This window comes from Apiospora marii (assembly GCF_038362585.1).
Source record: "Apiospora marii strain CBS 49790 chromosome Unknown utg000005l_segment0_segment0, whole genome shotgun sequence".
NCBI lineage: Eukaryota > Fungi > Ascomycota > Sordariomycetes > Amphisphaeriales > Apiosporaceae > Apiospora > Apiospora marii.
The window spans coordinates 5,386,892-5,404,960 of NW_027117377.1; the positions used below are offsets into that span (position 1 = coordinate 5,386,892).

General features: G+C 52.6%; 7 protein-coding genes across 7 annotated transcripts; 4 read left to right on the top strand and 3 right to left on the bottom strand.

Annotated features, from left to right (window-relative positions):
- Positions 1 to 110: 110 nt before the first annotated feature.
- On the top strand, positions 111 to 1,778 carry PG985_009580 (uncharacterized protein; the record flags this gene model as incomplete). Its single annotated transcript, XM_066829348.1, has 2 exons — positions 111 to 1,234; positions 1,286 to 1,778. The coding sequence occupies 2 exons, from the start codon at positions 111 to 113 to the stop codon at positions 1,776 to 1,778; spliced, it is 1,617 nt and encodes a 538-aa protein (XP_066684260.1).
- A 106-nt stretch (positions 1,779 to 1,884) lies between these two features.
- Positions 1,885 to 2,700, top strand: PG985_009581 (uncharacterized protein; the record flags this gene model as incomplete). The annotated part of the gene is made up of 1 exon (XM_066829349.1): positions 1,885 to 2,700. One exon carries the CDS (start codon positions 1,885 to 1,887, stop codon positions 2,698 to 2,700), a length of 816 nt encoding a protein of 271 aa, XP_066684261.1.
- A 1,955-nt stretch (positions 2,701 to 4,655) lies between these two features.
- On the top strand, positions 4,656 to 7,419 carry PG985_009582 (uncharacterized protein; the record flags this gene model as incomplete). Its single annotated transcript, XM_066829350.1, has 2 exons — positions 4,656 to 6,383; positions 6,799 to 7,419. Coding segments are annotated over 2 exons (2,349 nt in total), but the record flags the coding sequence as incomplete, so codon positions are not given.
- Positions 7,420 to 7,996: 577 nt separating this feature from the next.
- Positions 7,997 to 8,545, bottom strand: PG985_009583 (uncharacterized protein; the record flags this gene model as incomplete). The annotated part of the gene is made up of 2 exons (XM_066829351.1): positions 7,997 to 8,165; positions 8,238 to 8,545. The coding sequence occupies 2 exons, from the start codon at positions 8,543 to 8,545 to the stop codon at positions 7,997 to 7,999; spliced, it is 477 nt and encodes a 158-aa protein (XP_066684263.1).
- A 2,368-nt stretch (positions 8,546 to 10,913) lies between these two features.
- PG985_009584 (protein phosphatase) lies at positions 10,914 to 12,310 on the bottom strand (the record flags this gene model as incomplete). The annotated part of the gene is made up of 4 exons (XM_066829352.1): positions 10,914 to 11,105; positions 11,166 to 11,595; positions 11,658 to 12,087; positions 12,154 to 12,310. 4 exons carry the CDS (start codon positions 12,308 to 12,310, stop codon positions 10,914 to 10,916), a joined length of 1,209 nt encoding a protein of 402 aa, XP_066684264.1.
- Positions 12,311 to 13,372: 1,062 nt separating this feature from the next.
- On the top strand, positions 13,373 to 15,319 carry PG985_009585 (uncharacterized protein; the record flags this gene model as incomplete). The annotated part of the gene is made up of 1 exon (XM_066829353.1): positions 13,373 to 15,319. One exon carries the CDS (start codon positions 13,373 to 13,375, stop codon positions 15,317 to 15,319), a length of 1,947 nt encoding a protein of 648 aa, XP_066684265.1.
- A 1,038-nt stretch (positions 15,320 to 16,357) lies between these two features.
- On the bottom strand, positions 16,358 to 16,871 carry PG985_009586 (uncharacterized protein; the record flags this gene model as incomplete). Its single annotated transcript, XM_066829354.1, is given in 2 exon segments — positions 16,358 to 16,791; positions 16,808 to 16,871. 2 exon segments carry the CDS (start codon positions 16,869 to 16,871, stop codon positions 16,358 to 16,360), a joined length of 498 nt encoding a protein of 165 aa, XP_066684266.1.
- Positions 16,872 to 18,069: the final 1,198 nt, after the last annotated feature.

The following is an 18,069-nucleotide window of genomic DNA, read 5'->3' on the forward strand; positions in this document are numbered from 1 at the left end:
ACTAGTCAAATAATCGATCGACACTCAAAACAACGTGGGCGATTGCTCTCAGGGTCTTTCTTACCGCCCAAAGATACTACGAACTCGGTTGGCAGATTGATTCTGCCAGGATGGAAAACTGTTCTCTTCGGGATCTTGGAGCGGGAACAGTCACTGCGTTCAATTCTTTGCTTCAAACTCCAGGATCTGCCGTGAACCATATTAACTTGAACCGTGTTGAGCGAGAAGCACAGCGATTCCAAGTCTGGGCGCATCACCTGGGGCTTTATCAAGATGGCCACGCATCCCTGGACTATCGAGTCCGAGACGCTGACCTTGTCAGAACTCGAATACGGGAACTTCTTCTAGGTCTCCAGGACCATCTTGAAAACCTGGTTGCTATTGCCAATGGCAAACGTGCTCCTGCCGAGGATACTCAAGATTCGACCGATTTGGTCAGCTCTTCTGAGAGCAGCTCGGGTTCGTCTTCCGATTCGTCCTATGTTGAGACAGAAGGTTCCAGCAGCGAAGGGAACTTTGACGAAGCTGCCTTTCGGTTGGGATGCTTGGCGGAGCACCTTGATACACTTTACAGCATAGCGACCCTGATTCGGAATCCCCAAAACCGCCCCAGAAAGGGCGTGGACCAGCTCTACGGGAATATAGCACCTGCAGACCGTCAATCATACCAAAAGGGGCGAGAGGAAGTCGAGACTTTGACCGTGGCATATCTTCATCGACAAAACCTTCAGAAGCACCTCGACAGCCAAGAGGGAGACCATGCCCGTCTTAATCAAGAAGAGATTTTAGCCCATTTTGCATCTGCGCATAATTGGATCCTGAGAAGGACGGGAACCGCGAACGCTAAACGTAAGCAACAGTTCGTCTACTGGAAAAACCATGCATCCAAGCTCGAGGCAACACGGCCCGAGCCAGCTAAAGTGCAAACGCAACTACCTATCCAAACCCCAGATACTCGAGGATCCCAGTCTGGACTACCACATGAAACAACGTTACAACATGCAGGTCGGTCACTTGCGACCTCAGCTACGCCCTTTCCAGCAAATATGATAAAGCCAGAAGATATGAAGTCGGTTATATCGCATCATACCAGTGCTTCGGCCATGAAGGACCTCGAAGAAGACGAGCTCCCCTGGCCAGAGCCACCGAGGCTACGAAGTGATGAAAGGTTCTTCCAGTGTCCCTACTGCAAGATACTTTGCCCTGCAAAATATGTGAAGGGAAACTCTTGGAAGTAAGTGTTTCCAGCCGCCCAAGAACTCCCAGTATGTTAATAGCTGGGCAGAACCCATATCATAAACGATCTGCAGCCCTATCATTGCACATATGAGCTCTGTCAAGACCCTCATCGAACATATGGGACAAGGCAAGAATGGATAGAGCACGAGGATCAGCACACCCGGGTTTGGCACTGCTGGGAACATTCACTTGAGTTCGAGACCCAGCCCGACTTCCTGTCTCACTTAAGCGTCGTACACTCTGGCGAATCCTACGAGCGACTCTCCGACCAAGTCGTGAGCACCAAGATTGCTCCCTCGGAGCACATCCATCGCGACTGCCCGTACTGTCCCACCGCGTTCACGGATACATGGCAGATGCGAAGGCACATAGTTCATCACCTTGAACGTTTTGCGCTGCTCGCCCTACCTTCCATCGACGATGAGGCGGATGAACTTGAAGAATCAACGCCATCTGGTAATAGCCATCGTGTCCGACTTCGCGGCCGGGCGGACTCAGTGTTTCGCGACTTCCCGGGTAATTGCGCATTCCACCCCTAAATGGCCACCAGTACAAGGTCCCGCTAACAGCTGAATACTAGTGGTTCCCCGTGTGATCCATTGTCGAGGAATCTATATGGGGCCGAGCAGCTTACATATAAAAACAATGTATGCCGATATGGAGAAGGAAGTGATAACCGTCGTGTGTGGTGATCCCTCTGGAATCGCACCGTACGCGGGGTTTTTAATCGAGTACCCCTTCGATATCATACGCGCATTGCGTCAGACTCGAAGAGGTGTTCGCGTCACACTCAGCGAGCCGCCGCGCTTCGGGTTGATACCGTACAGCTCTGAAGCTGACACAGATGTTATCCGATGTGCTGACCCTACTGAAAACAAGGCGGCGTCGTCCCACCTTGTCCATGGTTTCTACTTTCCTCGAGATCGAAATGGCTGTGGAAGATTGCAAAAGGAGATGGCACAGCTCTGCCGCTTGCCCGCGTTCAATGCTCTTGACGGGAATTCCGGGATTGACGAGTCAGAAATTACACTCCTCCCTAATTCTGGATATCCTGAATGGCAAGAATGCGTTCAAAAGATAGGGTACGGTCCCGGCACTGCCGCAGAAACCGTGTCCCAGTGGTATAACCAAATGGAAAAGGATGGTAAATCGGGTTTCACCAACGTGGACTCGCCTCCCGATGGAATAATCGGGGATGCAACTGGCGAAGACTGGTACAACGAGCCTAAAGCTGGTACAAGGGACATTTATGTCCTCTGGGCTTTCCAACACTCGCACAGGGGTATCAACAAACAAAAGTACATCGACAACCCTCCTACATTGGAGTTCGATGACGAAACGTGGCCTCCGGCTTGCACCACCTGCCGGTCTGCGGCGTACCTGTGCGATTGCCAATCGTGCCATTGCAAATCATGCGAGTTCGATCGGCGAGAGGTGTCATTTTGGCAAGAAAGGGGGTAGATTGTATTTACCTCTGTTACTGTACTCTTCAACGTCTGCAGATGTGCAGTACAAGAATGCCTTGGCCGAAAGGAAACGTCTCACTGGTTTGAAGAAGACATATTGTTGGGAAAGTAGTAACAAGAGTTCAATTCAATTTACTACTGTGAAAATCGGCAGTCGCTTCACGTCAATAAATCAGCCCAAATTTCCCTCGCTGTGCGTAACGTCTCTACCGTAATATCATTGCGACCTATTCCAGAGTAAGCAAACCAAGCCCAAGACAGCAGCCCTCTACTGCCTGCTACTGCCTGCTACTGCCTGCTACTGCCTGCTACTGCCTGCTACTGCCTGCTACTGCCTGCTACTGCCTCGTCTGTAACATAGTCTTGCCCCAAGGTATCAGACGTTCATAGATCCTTTTAGCTCTCATCCTGCACCGTATTTCCTAGAAGCGAGTCTACAGAGCGTTGTGCAAGTGGCTGCACCTGGACCAAATCAGAAATACATGCGACTGGCTCTCCCGTTGAAGTAAACATTATAATCCGCTTCAATCGCCGTTGGGATCTTGGCGCTCGCGGGTAGAGCTTAACGGAGCGCCAGATAAGTATACAGTCGAGAATGCTGGGAAAGGAGGTGCTTAGTTGTGTGTGAAAACACAGAAGTTGCGTGGAGTGCTAGTGGACGGACCAATACTTACAAAATGAGAGCCCATATTACCACAAAGTAGATAAGGATTGACGTCGGGCCGATGCTGGGACCTTGAGAAAATATTATATAAATATAGAATAGTATATGTTCGCTGCATAGCATAAATAAGGACTCGACGACTATGTGGGTTGTAAATCCTACTTCTGGCCGATGACCGCGGTAGGTGTCGATCAGTTGAACAATGCACCATACTAATTGAGCGATTGACTTCAGGAATATTATACGGTCAGCATTGAATTATATTGAGATCTGGAACGAAAGCACACATACAATTGCCACGATAGCCAGTGGGGGACGGTTAGCTATAGAGAGACCAAGGGCTGCTATGAGTAACGTTATACGACCACAACGGACGAGCCCAGTGAGGGGGATAGACAGTCGGTGCTTCTCGTACGCCCAAAGACATCTCCAAGTGCAGGGATGCATCCATCCAAGTCCACGTTGAATGAATGTGACCCCACCTGGAGCAAATGGGCCAGTGACGGGGGACGAAACTGGGGGTTCGTTGACTTCCTGGCCAGTCTGGATGAGCTGTGACGAGCTCTCGCGTCCCTGGACCGATATTGACGAAGTAGGATATTCAGTCGTGTTGAAGTCCCTCATTTCCGTTCCGGCGCTGTTGGAGGCACCCAGCAACATCCAATCGTAATCGCGGCTGGTTTCTTGGTGCGGAGCAGCTGCCATGGTCATAAACAAATTGTGAGAATGTGCTTGCTTTGCAATTGTGCTTGCTTTGCAAACTCGACACGTGGTAAGAATAAAGGGGAGAAAAGTCAGACTGGCGCATGGAGGGGAGAAACCGATTAGGTAGGCAATCGAATGTCGACCAGGCTGCGCTGGCCAAGTTCCATTCACTGAGTGATGTAACCAGGCTGATCAATTTATCCAGTTGTCGTAAGAGGGGCGGAAAACATCTGTTGGCACAGCCGCCACCAAATGCAAGCCCTTGATGCAAGGCCTGAGTGCATGCAACAAATGAAAACACCGAGTACAAGCCCCGAAGCCAAGTATCCGAAATAATATCTAAATTTGGAGTCTAGACGCCTTCGAGGCAAATCAACGTATTGTGTGTAACACATCCTTAATAGCAGATCTTTTCTTCTCCTGTTTGCTGATGCATGAAGGCGGCTAGAAGTTACTTTAGCAAGGCGTGCGTGATGATTGCTTTTCAAATCCTTGTTTGACCAAGTTTTTATTTTATTTTTTTCCCCTTCATTTGTTCGATCTAGCTTCCGCATATAGGACCTAAATACCGATATATCAGCCGGCGCTGTGCTCTTGCGCAGGGTGCGGCACCTTTCCCAATTCACGCCATCATGTACCTTTCCAAGATGCCTTTCATCTTTTCCGCTGCGATGTATCGTCCCTTCTTGTCAACTGGATGGAGGCGGACGGGGTCCTGGAACATCTTGGCAGCTTCCATCGCGGGCATTATTTTGCTGTGTTGCTTCACAGCCAGCATTTCCCGGTCTGGTTCATCAATCAGCGACAACACGAATCTGTTCGAGGGCAGCTGTGACACTAGTCGGCACCTTAATGTGGCATTACATCTTCTCATCAACTTAGTTTCCAGTGCAGTTCTGGCCTCTTCGAATTACTTCATGCAGATTCTTAATGCTCCCTCGCGCCACGAGATTGATCGAGCACATCACACACTATCATCACTCGACATTGGCATCCCATCTCTCAAAAATTTGCGGTTTCTATCAAATTTTAAGCGGTGCTTCTGGGCACTGCTACTCATCACCTCGTTGCCAATCCATCTCATGTTCAATAGTTCCGTTTATGAAACGAGTTTTGAGGGATCAGAATGGCAATTGACAATTGCCGCTGAACAGTTCCTACATGGGTCACGGTTCTTTGCCCCAGGTGCGAGATTAGCGCCTGCTGGAAGCGCAAGCCCTATAATATACAGCTCGCATTGGAACAAAACTGCTGTAACCGAAGAGCCCACAGCTGGAGATGAATACTACTCATCTGTCGCTCGATACGGGACCGATGTTGAAATATCTGATTACTGGAACGAATCCTCGCCTATCAACCAAAAGCTCAACAATATAACCAGGGACATCATAACATGGGAGCAAGATCATCGCTGGGTCAACCTCACTAGTAAAGCGTGCCGCCTTGAGTACGTTAGTTGTCGGCCACGAACTTGGTACAACGATGTCGTAGTAGTCGTTGAGACTGCTGACAACTTCGCGGGATGGACTCGCACCGAGGTCTATGCCGACCCCTATGATGAACTTCCTGGTTGGAAACACCATATACCGCGAGATGAGGTAAACTCCCTCTGGTACTCTACCAAATGCGCGTCGTTTGTGTATCTAAATGATACAATGGGAGAGGATCCCAAATGCTCAGAGTGGGGCAATCCGGAGCCGTGCAGGGGAGTTCTGGGATCAGTTCATGACTACGATCCCGAGGAATATCAACAAGAGGAGTGGTCAATTACCTTTCATAACAGATCAGCAACAGGACAGAGTTGGGATGAAAGGCTCGGATATGATGCGAGATTCAACCACCTCAATGTCAAGTACTGCATGGCTGATCTTGCCGCAGCCAACCGATGCAAAGTCATTGTGGCAAACAGCCTGATCTTGGTCACGCTTTTATGTGTTTTCTTCAAGGTAGCTATATGTACCGTGATCGTTCGGAGGTTATCGGCAGAATCACTCGTTACACCTGGCGACGCCATCGATTCCTTTCTCTCCGAGCCAGATCCTGCTACACTGGCCCTCGGGGCTACCGACATTCACGATGCCCAAAGACTCGAGTTCTCACTTCCATACCCTCTGGGTAGAGTTGCTGAAGATTACGAAGCCCTCTCATCCACGGCACTGGCCAGAAAATGGCAGCGAAAGGGACGCAGAATCATGAACACATTACCTCGGTCAGCGTGGTGGCGCCCTTATGCACCAATATTACTTTTCCTATCATTGTTGCTTCTTTTGACGATAGCTGCCTACCTGGGAAATCACAATAACTTGCAAGTATCTATCCACCAGAGATTGGAAATGCCAACTGACCGGAAACAGCGAAAGCTCTTTTGGCCATGGGGGCGTGTCATCAATCATTCAATTAGGGGCTTTCTCATTCCTTGGCGGTCTCATAACAGCCAATTTAGGCCAACTCGTACTGTCCTGGAGCTATTTCGTTTACAATGCCCTGCTTACTCGGATTCACGTCGAAAAGGAGTTAAATGAGTACAGCCAGTCATTTAAACCCCTCCGCGTGTCGTTTCCAAAAGGGGAACAAACTGTCACGTGGAGACTACAATTACCGTATAGATTTGGCGTACCACTGCTTCTCATTAGTATAGGCATGCATTGGTTGGTATCCAACTCTATCTTCCTCTTAGTTAAGGAAGGCGGTAAGTATCGCTATGTCTAGTGCTGTTAGGTGCAGTTCCCATGGCTAAATCAGGATCATCTAGGATACTATCACACCAATGACTCGGGATATAGTCACCTCTATAGTTCGAAAAACAGAGATAGTGGTGAAGGTCCTGTTATAACAGTTGGTTACTCCCCCATTGCGGTACTGACCACGATGATTCTATCAGCAATATTGGCCATCATTCCTATCCCCGTGAGCCTTTACAAGCTACCGGGCGACATGATGGCTGGGGGTAGCAATTCACTTGTCCTTTCCTCAATGTGCCATGCGGTCCGCCCGAATCGCCGTCGTCATAGGGGTTCGGGAAGCGTTGTGACCGCCGCAGCTACCGAAATGGATGATGAGGCTTCAGAAGTAACCTACGATACACGGTCGGAGGAAAGGCTGCCCTCGGGACACCGCCACAGCGCGACATCACAGAGAAGCTCATCAGAACTGGAAGACGGCAACTTGCAAGTTGATGATCCCCTTGTCAAGCTCGCGCAGTCAAGGCTGCGCTGGGGCGTCACGCCGTTGACCCCCGAGCTTCGCGATATAGTGCAGGAAACGGGACAGGAGGCGTTGCATCTGACGTTCGCGACAGAGGACATCTTCATCTCACCACCGGTAGAAGGAGAGTTGTATCTGTGACCAATTGAGGATAGGAAGGAAGACAGATGAAGTGTGGTATCAAAATGGTTTCATTTAGGGGTTATGTTACTGGAGGGCAGACTGCACTATGATGGTACTTGTGTTTCTTTGGATCAGACTAGTTAGTATACAGGGCAAGAGTGTCAAAAGGTATGCAGCGTTGGAAGTGACTTTCAATGCTTATTCCTTTCTGTCCAGTGTTTGTTCCCCGTTATTCCACTCTCATGAGGGCAGGCATGATTGTTTATTTGCAGAAGTTTCATTGTTCCCACTTGAACATATTCTATTCACTTCGAAAAGAGCATATACCATCGCGGAGAGTCGATAGGCGGTTTTCAAAAACTGCTGTGCTGCCGAAGTCATTTCATCATTCACTCATTGCCAAGCAGTTTGGTTGTTTGGGTTGTAATATTTGGTATTATTGTTAAAGTATTATGATGCATCCTCGTGGCGTCAGATGCGTGATACATATATAACATTATCATCATAAAGTGTATGCTTGCCTCCCTTGTAGTAATAGAGAGGGAAGCGTTCCATCCAGATCATCAAAGTCATAGTCATCGGGAGAACCAAACGCTTAAGCGCAGAGCTCGGCGGTGACGTTGAGGGGAAGAGGGCAGCCGTAGACGCGCTTCTTCTGGGGGGTGCTGTAGCAGGCGGCGTCGTTGGCGGCGCAGTGGAAGAACTCGCAGCCGTCGCCGGGGGTGAGCATGTTGGGGTAGTTGGCGAAGGGGTTGCCCCACTCACTGTTTTAACCGTCAGTCATATGTCCTTACATCATATAAGAAGGAAGAGGGAAGGGAGTGAAGAGAACTTACGTGCTGAGCTCGTAGTAGGCGTAGTCGGGGTTGCTGGAGAAGGAGTAGCCGAAGAAGAGGGGGCCGTTGAGGGTCTTGGTGGTGGCGACCTTGACGGTGGACCCGGCGGTGCGGAACTTCTCGGCGAAGGTGCCGCCGTTCTTGGCCAGGGTGGTCAGGGGGCCGGGGGCGGAGCCGTCAAAAGGGAAGGACTGGACGTAGACGGGGAAGTCGCAGTTGTTCTTGACGTCGGCGTAGCCGGTCTCCTGGGCCGAGGCGGCGGAGGCGAAGAGGGCGGTGGCCGCGGCGAAGATGGTGGAGTACTGCATGGTGATGGTTGGGTGGTGGTGGTGTTTGGAGAGGGTGGTGATTATTAAGAGTGGTAGAGTAGTAGGAGTAGGATGAACGATGACTGGAGTGAGTTGGGTGGTGAGACTTCCTTTCTGTCTTCTCGAAGGGCAGGAAGACGACTTCCTTTATAGACGGGCTCGGGGGTCTCGATCATCTGCTGGCTGGGTGTCCACCGAGGCATACACCTCTGCACTCTGCATAGGCGACTATGGTCCGGCCTTGGCCAGCCATCCACCCACCCATGGACAAGAGAAGGAAAGAGAGGGGCTCTCGGAGTATAGTTGCACTAGAGGATGGTTCGGCATCGGTTCTTTCCTGCCATCCTTGAACCGTCCTACTCACTGCACTCCTTGAGCCTGCATCCCCAACGCATAGCACCGTCACTCACTAAGACAGGTACACACGGACACCTCATACGAGGCGGGGCCGAGTATGTTCAGCTCAGCTGTTAATAGCTGCACGCTGTTAAGTAGGGAAAGCGGGTTCTGTTGGGCTGTCTCCGCACTGGGGCGAAAACCGGCTATACGAGGAAACGGGATCCTGGGGGGGTCTATCGGATGCTGGCGATGGAGCCAATCGCCAACGACGAAAGGCGGCACAGAAGCGGGGGCCCAAGGCAGGGAGGCAGGGCTCGCAGGGCAAGTATCGGTGTGGTGGACGGGCCATCCTTTACTTATTATGGATCAAGTTGTGGCAGCACCATGAGCGAACGGGCAGAGAAATGCAAGAAATGTTACCCGGCTACGCGCGAGAACTCGTATTCTCGTTGCACTAAGGAGCCAGGGGAGGAGTTATGCTATGTCACACTGCAGCCATCACTCGAACTGGCAGAGAGACACAAGTCGGAGATCGACCCGCCAAGCAAACCCCAAGGAAGATCCCCGCTCGATTTCGACGGCACTCAGGCACAATCCAGCACTTGTTCAGATTGCTTTGGGCAATGGGCATGGGTCACATTACGCAACCTCCCGGTTCGTCCCACGGAGGATTACCAGATGCGGAATAATCACCAAACATTTCTCGTGTTTCTTTCCCTTCAACTTCGAAGAGAACGAAGGTTTTCCAAGTTTGCTTTGCTTTGTTATTGTTGTTGCTCGATGGCCCCCGTTCCCCGTTAGCGGATCTCGGTCGGCCTCTGGTGATTGGTGGGAATTGCCCGGAATATGTAGTGATCGTGTTAGTGGGTAGCGGCCAGCAAGTAAATGCCGCTAGCGTGCAATCTTGAGATGGGGCCTAAGCAGCCGTTGGCCGCCTAACCGTGTTCGCCTGCCTGCTGGGCTGGCCTAGCTGGCAGGGCAGGGCAGGCCGCAGCAGCAAGCAAGAACAGCGAACCAGAACCTCCACCCCTATATTGATGATGCGACCTGCAGCTCGCAGGTGAGTAACCAATCAAAGACACAAAAGCGACACAAGCTGAGGAGCAGATAGTAGATAGTCACACATCGCAATCGTGATACACACACCGATAGGAAGAGATACTCCATCACATCGAGAGACGATTGATCGATAGACTGCTGATTGTCGTGCTGCCGCGACCGTGCAAGCAAGCAAGGTGCACCCATTGTTCAGTACGGTTGGGGCAGGTGGTATTTTTCCATATTCCCCTCTCCACCGACGCTGGCCCACCGCTGGTAATATTAGATCAATGCCATCATCGATGCGACCTCCAGAAGGCCTTCGAACGTCTTCCAGCACTGCCGGTGTGCGATGTAAGGGCCAAGTGCCATTTTAACCGATATTGTGTGCACATGTGGTACGAGCTTGCTGCCGATGTCTGCCGGTGGCACTGGTACCTTGCAGCTAAGCCTGCACATCTTGTACGAATTGGGCCCTAGAACACTTTTGCCCTGGTGAAGAAGCATGGGCATGCTTCGGAGAATCCGGCGACCATCGTACATGTTGAGTTGCCAGAAATACCATGGGCGAAAGATGGTCGAAAGTCGAAGACGCTCAAAGTCAGCTGGTGGTCGCTTCCGTCACAGAGGATGAGCTTGCTGCCGATTTCTGGTGCAGTTTCTGATTCCGTGGCATAAATGCATCAAGCTCGCCGTTCCGCTTCACCGAAGCTCGGCGGCCTGTATCCTGATCTATAATGTACAAACGCTGTTTACTCCTGTGCTGCCGGCACCTGTCGGGGAGGCTCTATGGAAAATACGTATATCCAGCAAGCATGGCATCAGGGCGTAAATCCTAGCGTGGTGGGCGCGTTCCTCATGTCCAGTCCCAACGAACCCGTCGTCATCAGTCACGTACCTACGGTAAGTACCTAAGGACTTTCCATGTTCAAACCAAGAAAACCAAAACGCCGTTGGTGGTATCATTTCATGCTCATCCGTATAAAACATCTTACAAAAAGTAGTCAGAGGGACCCCTCCGGCCGGCCGGGACGTGACGCATATCGTCAGGGACGGCAGAGAAGATGCTGAACTTCGGATCCAGGTTCCTGTCAACCGTCATGATGGACGCTACGTTGCCACAGCGGTAGCAGTAGTTGGGCGCAGACCACACGGTGACAACCGAGTTTTGGGGGAAGTGGTACTAAACGTGATGCCAGTCAGTCAGTCAGCCTTGGTGGGGCCATGGGTGACCATAACATACCTTGTAGCCCTCGTTGACCAGTTGGTGAGCGCGGGCAATCAACTTGAGCCCGTTCACGTGGTTGAACTCAGTGGCAACCTTGTCGCCAAAGAGCCATCCTGCGCCACGGGGGCTGATAGCCCACGTCTCGACGTCTTCGGGGTCGCTCCAGACAAGATCACAGAATGCGCCCTCGTGGGGGATTTCCTGGGCACGCGCCACCACCCGGATCTGGTCAATGGTTCTGATCTCGGGACTCAGACCACCGTGGACGCAGAGGATCTCTCCATCGACAATCGCAGCCAGTACGAGGAAGTCGAAGACTTGACAGCAGGCCTTCCAGACAGACGCATTGCCGTATTTCTGTTGGCATTCTTCGTAGAAACCGTACACTTGGGTGATCTGCCTCGACTCGTGGTTTCCGCGGACTAGCACTATCCGGTCTGGGTATCTGTAGTTTTGTTGGTTAGCATGCGCATCAGTGGATTCTTTCAAATTGTCAAGGCAACGTACTTGGCCTTCAAGCACATCAGTAGGGTGAAGGTCTCCAAGCTGAAGTATCCTCGGTCAACGAAATCGCCCAAGAATACGAATCTCGTATCGGCATTGTTGACAGGCGGGGTTATCTCTTGCGATCCGGGTCGCGAGGAGTTCACGACTTCGGTCGCATCCTCATCCTCATCATCAACGGTCGTCTCTTCACCTTCCGTCTTGGGCACCTCTTCCGAACTCTTGATCTTCTTCTTCAATTTCGGTTTGGTGATGGTTGTGGGAGGCTCGATCATGTCGGCCGTAATAACGGGCTTGGCGCTAAGCGGGGGGTCAAGGGCGGGCTCGCCGGGCATGCCGCCGCTGACGCGGAACAGCTCGAGCAGATCGTAGAATTGGCCGTGGATGTCGCCGCATATGGTCACGGGGGTAACAACGGGTTGGATGTTACTTTCTGTGGTACGCATGTGTCAGGTAAATATGATAGATGGGGAAGGAATCTCGCGGCGGCGCAGCATACCCTCCATTAAAACCTCCTTGACAATTTCGCAAAGCTCCTTCATGACCGGCTCGGGCAGGTAGTGGCATTGTTTGGCCTCCTCGAGCCACTCGTCGAGGCCAGCTCCGGGCCGCAGCTTAGCCGGGCCAGGCTTGGGCACACCGGGTCGGGCGGGCATGGTCGCTGGGGGGTTGTGGTTGTTGATGGTTTGTTGCGATTGAGTGAGCAGGTTCAGAATCCTGGGATTGGAAGGCGTCTAGGTGCCCCCGCTTTACAGGTGGGAGGATTTTGGGTAGAAGCACCGACGACGTGACTGTACATAGGTCACCTCGAGTTATGTCCAGTCAAGTCGTTGATCCGGCTTGGATAAGCCCGAAAGGTGGATGAAGGGGGGTGCCAGCGTCAAGGCTGCCAACGGTCACCACCTTCCAGCTTGGGTTAGTTCGCGGTGCTTGCTGCTTACTAAAGAAGTTTAGATAAGGCTGATTTGGCTGGTTTTGGTCCGATTTGGCCTGTGCTGGAGGGAAGATGGCCAACCAAAGCCCGAGCCACAGCGCTGAGGTCAGTACCTAACTGACTGGATTGAATGCTTTGCTGCTTGCTGCTGCTGATCAAAGAAAAAGAGAGATCCCAAGGATCCACTTCCGGGCTCGAACTGCCATGTGCTTCCCGTATTCCCGTATCCGACCCGGTGGAATGCATCATTGCCATTCCCGTCAAATCCATGGTGGGGGACCCGACGAGGCCATCTTGAATTCCCTCTCTGCCTTGTCCAGTCTGTGACACCTGCATCGCATTTTGCATCTGCCGTCTTGATGAATTACGACGACCATAAGTATTCCATTTTGATCTGCAAACCAGAGTTTGGGACCTACGAATTTCGGATCAGATTGCCGACCAACTACCAAACTCACTGAAGCGGATGGGGACGAGGTTCAACTCCCACCACTGTACGGTACGGCCTGAATGGTCCTAAACCCCCCTCCGAGGCTGCGCCATACTGACCAACAAGTCTTTTTCAAAGACATTCTCCCATCACCACTGCATGGTGAAGCGGCTGCGCTTTCCGAACCATGACATTGACCCTTACATCGAGCCAACCTTTTTTTCTCGACGTGCCGCCGTAGCATAATTTCCGCCCAACAACACCCACCACCCAATCCTTCTTCCGATTTCCCGACTGCGCCCACCAAACCACCATTTCTCACCGAGCGCAAGTTCACCACACAACACCGCAGCCATGGCTTCGGTGGCGACCTCGCGAAAGGCCAATGGCACCGGCGCGACCGACAATGCAGGGAAATCCGACGTTGCTAAAAAGCCAAAGGCCCCCGCCACGAGCAAGAAGGTCAAGATCCGCCGTCTCCCGCCTGGAATGACCGCAGACGAATGCTGGAGCATCCTCGGCGACGAATGGAAGGCGGACGGCGGCAAGGTGGATTGGCTTCGCTTCGATGCCGGCAAGGTCGCAAATGGCCCTTTTAAGGAATCTAAGCCCGCTACAGCCTACCTCCGCCTACTCGATGCAACGCAGGACTTCGCAGCCCTGCAACAGCTCGTCCGCACCCAGGGAATATGGCAAGATGCGAAGGACACGTTCAACGACCCTTGCCTCCGGGCGCCCCCAGAGCTCGTCGTCGCCGAATTCGGCAAGGTCGCCGCGGGTAAGGCCCGCATTGATCCCCGACAGGGCACCATCGACACAGATCCGACATACATGGCCTTCCTGCAGCAATTGACCGAACCCATCACGAGCATCAGAGACGCCGAACTCGGAGCCGACGACGACGCCACCAAGGACAAGCCCAAGGTGACTAGCACTCCCTTGGTCACCTTTATTAGGGAGAAGAAGGAGGCCAAGGCAAAGGAAGCCGCTGCCGCCAAGAGCGCAAAGCAGCACGCTCGCCAGGAGTCCTCGGGTGTCGGAAAGAACAAGGATGGCGATGACGGCAAGAAGAAGGGCAAAGGAAAGGAGTCCAAGTCCTCGGAAAAGACGGAGAAGGCATCCGACAAGGGCAAGGAGAAGGATAAGCAGCCAGTCAAGATCATGACGAAGAAGGCGGCCCAACAAGAAGCAGCGGAAGCGGCTAATGCTGTCGCTGATCAGATTGCTGCGAGCAAGGCGGCCGAAGATAATGGGGCAGTCCCGAAGAGCAGACGGGCCGGCATAGCGGCGGCGGCAAAGCTTCTGCAACGCGACCTTGGTCTTTCACCGGGCAGCGCCCATAGAAGAGCCCGTCAGGATGCTGCTAAGGCGGATACTACCACTAAACCTGAGCCCGCCAAGGTCCCTGAAAAGGAGGAGGAGAAACCGAAGGAGAAAGAGAAGGGCAAAGAGAGAGAGAGGGACCGAAAGGGCAAGAATGCTGAGAAGGAGGAACCTGCCCCGCCCACTGGACCCAAAGTACAGAGCACCGAAGGCTCGCGACGATCACGAGGCAAAGGCAAGGCAACCGCCGCAACGGAGCCTAGCAAGGGCAAACCTGCTGCTGAGCCCTCCAAGCCCACCACGGGGCCCATCATCCTCCTCAAAAAGGAAAACACCAAGAAGGAAGAGGCTACTCCCACCAACTCCGCGTCGCCTACTACACCAGCCCAGAACGCGACAACCTCGAACGCGACACCAGCCCCGCCTACCGGTCCCAAGGCCGGCTCGGGTGGAAAAGGCGCCGCTTCCTCTAAAGCGAACCAGTCCCAGAAGAAGGGGGCGGCTCAAACGGCAGCAGGGGCCACGCGCGCCTTCGTCAAACACGCGAACCCGTCCCAAGGCGTCACCGAGGCCTTGCTGAAGCAGGCCATGGAGACCTTCGGCACAGTCACATTCGTCGAGATTGACAAGCGCAAGGGCTTCGCCTACGTCGACTTCGGAGACCAAGCGGCGCTCGCCAAGGCCATTGCGGCCAGTCCCGTCTCCATTGCCCAAGGCACCGTCCAGGTCTTGGAGAGAAAGGACAAGAAGCCCGCTGCCGCCGCGGCCCCTGCTGCCTCCACTACCCCTGCGGCTGCCCAGTCGACGCCGGCCGAGAAGGCTGCTCCCGAGTCGCCCGCTGCGGCCACGACGCCGACTACTTCAGAGAAACCCAAGCGCGGAAGGGGAGGTCGCGGTAGACGCGGCGGCGGTGGTGGTAAAGACGGGGCCAATGTTGGAGATGCGAAGGGGTCTCCTGCTTCGCCGGCTATTACTTGAAACACATCAACAGAGTCTTGATCAGAAGAACGATTAGAGACGCGGTGTGTGGTCCTGGACTTCTGTCCGGAACATTGAGCGCGTCGGACTGGCTCTGCTGCCTGTTATTGCCAGCGTGGGGTAATTAATGGAAGGCTGTCCTGCATCATCTGTTTGCTAGCATTGCTCAATACTGCATCATCTTAGCTGCGCTGCATATTGATGAGAAGCAGCGATGTTCCCGTCCAGGGAACAGGGGTCAGCTGCATACGGGTAATGGCACATTGCTACATAATCACAGGCCCTCGACCACATGTGGTTCGGACTGCGCACTGCTGCTGCAGCCAGCCGCTCGAGGGGTATGTGAGAGCTCAGAATAAGTAGATAGACAAACATTGATTGCATTAGCGCATTTTGGTCTCGACCATTAGGTTCTTCAGACGTATCGGATGGATCTTATGCATTCATTTAGTTGACCTGTGACTTGCAGTGCTTGTATATGTTTTTTGACGTACGTGGTTAGGATTTGCTACTTCCTCCAGTCGCTGTTTAGCGCACAACTAAAGCTGAGCACAGGATACCACTAATCATTCGAATATGCTACAAGTTGTGCTAATTCAATTAAGCAGAATGTACCTCTTCATTTGCATGGCAACCAGCATCGTCATCGAACAATAGTAAGACGGCGGGTCGTGATTGAGCTCAATCGAAGATGGTGCTTCTATGGCACCCACCTCACTTTCTTACTCCTTATGCATCAAACAGGCATATGCATTTACTACAGTTACCCCTTTTCCTCCCCGCCAACAGCTAACTTTATCAACCGGCTGTCCAACAACAGCAATGTAGTCGGTGTTGCCTTCTGTTATCTACCGCTCATAGCCAGGACGCATAATGCTGGCCGCCGACTCCATATAGGTTTCTCCTAGGGGCAGTGCAGGGCTGCGAAGTCCTGCGTGGCATCTAGCAGGCTTCGATTCCTTGAAGGCGCCATTTGCGGCTTTGCCGGCATCGATCTCGCTGTGTCGGCTCGAGCTTGTCTTCCAAAATTGAGTCAGATCACCCGACCGCCGTGTCCTTCAGGCCGTCAAGGAAAGCAACAATGTCTTTTTCGGTGGCGATAGGTCTGCCGTCTGGTATGACGCCGGCGATGTTGCAATTGGTGTTGTTCATGTCACCAACAGGCATGGCAGTGCCACGTACCTTCGACCCCGGGAACTCTTGGTAGCGGGTACGGCGTGTTGCTGGGCGGGCAATCCTGGTATGCAAGAGCGAGCCTGGGCCCAAGCCGCGACTGCCAAGACCGAGTCTCCCGCCTCCAACGTCTAAGGCAAGGCCTTCGACCGCCTCCGCCTCCCTTTCCCCATTGTTTTGCGGAAGTTGGTATTCTGGAACAAGTACTGGAGCAGCGTAATCATCGGCCGCGCAGTCCGCGTGGTAGGCACGCATAAAGGGCAGCATGGCGGTGCGCTCGTGGTCCCGCGGCCGGCCGACTTGCATGTGGCGCACACATGGTGCTGGGTGTGCTCTTGTGCTTGTTCGCCCTCTTGTCTTCTGGACTGTTGCTGGACATTTTGGTCGGGCGAGAGAACGGGCCAGATCCTCTCCTTGGTCGGGCGTCGAGGGTTATCAAGGGTATCTATCCACTGTGCCGAAGTTGTAGATAGTGTCGTTCCCCTCGTATAGGGAAATGATCTTCATTGTCTCGAGAGAGTGCATATTGGCTGCAGCATTTCCAGCGACCCCGGTATCAGTCGGGATCGTTCATGTGGACTACAACGGAGACCGACTTCTCGACCTGAGGTCCTTGAGGTGGTACAACTGAATGTAGAAAGGTTGCAACTGGGGCCATCGCAAGAAGCATTGAATGGCACTCCCGGGTTTCTTTTCCGACGTTGATCCTGGCGAGGTGAGGCCCAGTCGGTTCCCACACCACCCGTTCTTTGAGCGGCGAACTTTCTCGTCACGCAACTGATCCTGTTGGATGCTGGTTCTGTCCACCGCGGCGCGCGTCCTATCTTGAAAACGATAGGGTTTTGTCGGCAATGAGTTGTTGATGGCTCTCTGTCTTGGGTACCTATTCTGAGCTCTTGGTATTCTTCCCTCGCGGGCGAAGTGGGATGTCAGCCGTGTTCTTGTTTGCAATGTCCGTCAATGGTAGAACATTCGATTTCGTGATGGTGACACGGGACTCCATCATGTCGGCTAGTTCCTCATGTCGCCGATGTGGTTTTGTCATTGGTTGCAGAGATGTTAATCAGTTTGTGCATGCTCGCCATAGTTGCGCATTGGTGCATCTATATTTATTGTTCATTCAAATGATGTAACCTCGTACGACGAAATCGCTCAAGAATACGACTCGGGTGTCGGCCTTGTTGACTGGTAAGAAACCCTTGAATGCTATCATGGAATGCAAGATGTTTGACCGCATTACCATCATCGCAACATGCTTCTTCATGCTCCATTTGCGAGACTCCGCAACGGGCTTCATCAGTTTTCCAGGATGTCGGTGATGATTGGTTCAAAGGTGCGAGGGGATCCGAATATCGTACAATCGATTTCCGAGGCGCAGGTTGCGATCGAGCCAGTACCTCGTTCATCCAGGAAGATCTGTTACATCTTTTGAGTACTTATATAATTATGCACATACAACGAAGAACGAGAACGATATCAGCTGTCAAAAAATCCATAATGGCCTATTACTCTTAAATAAACACCGCTGGGATCTCAAGCCCAGGACTTCTCTAGTCCCTCTTGATACAGTAATCTGA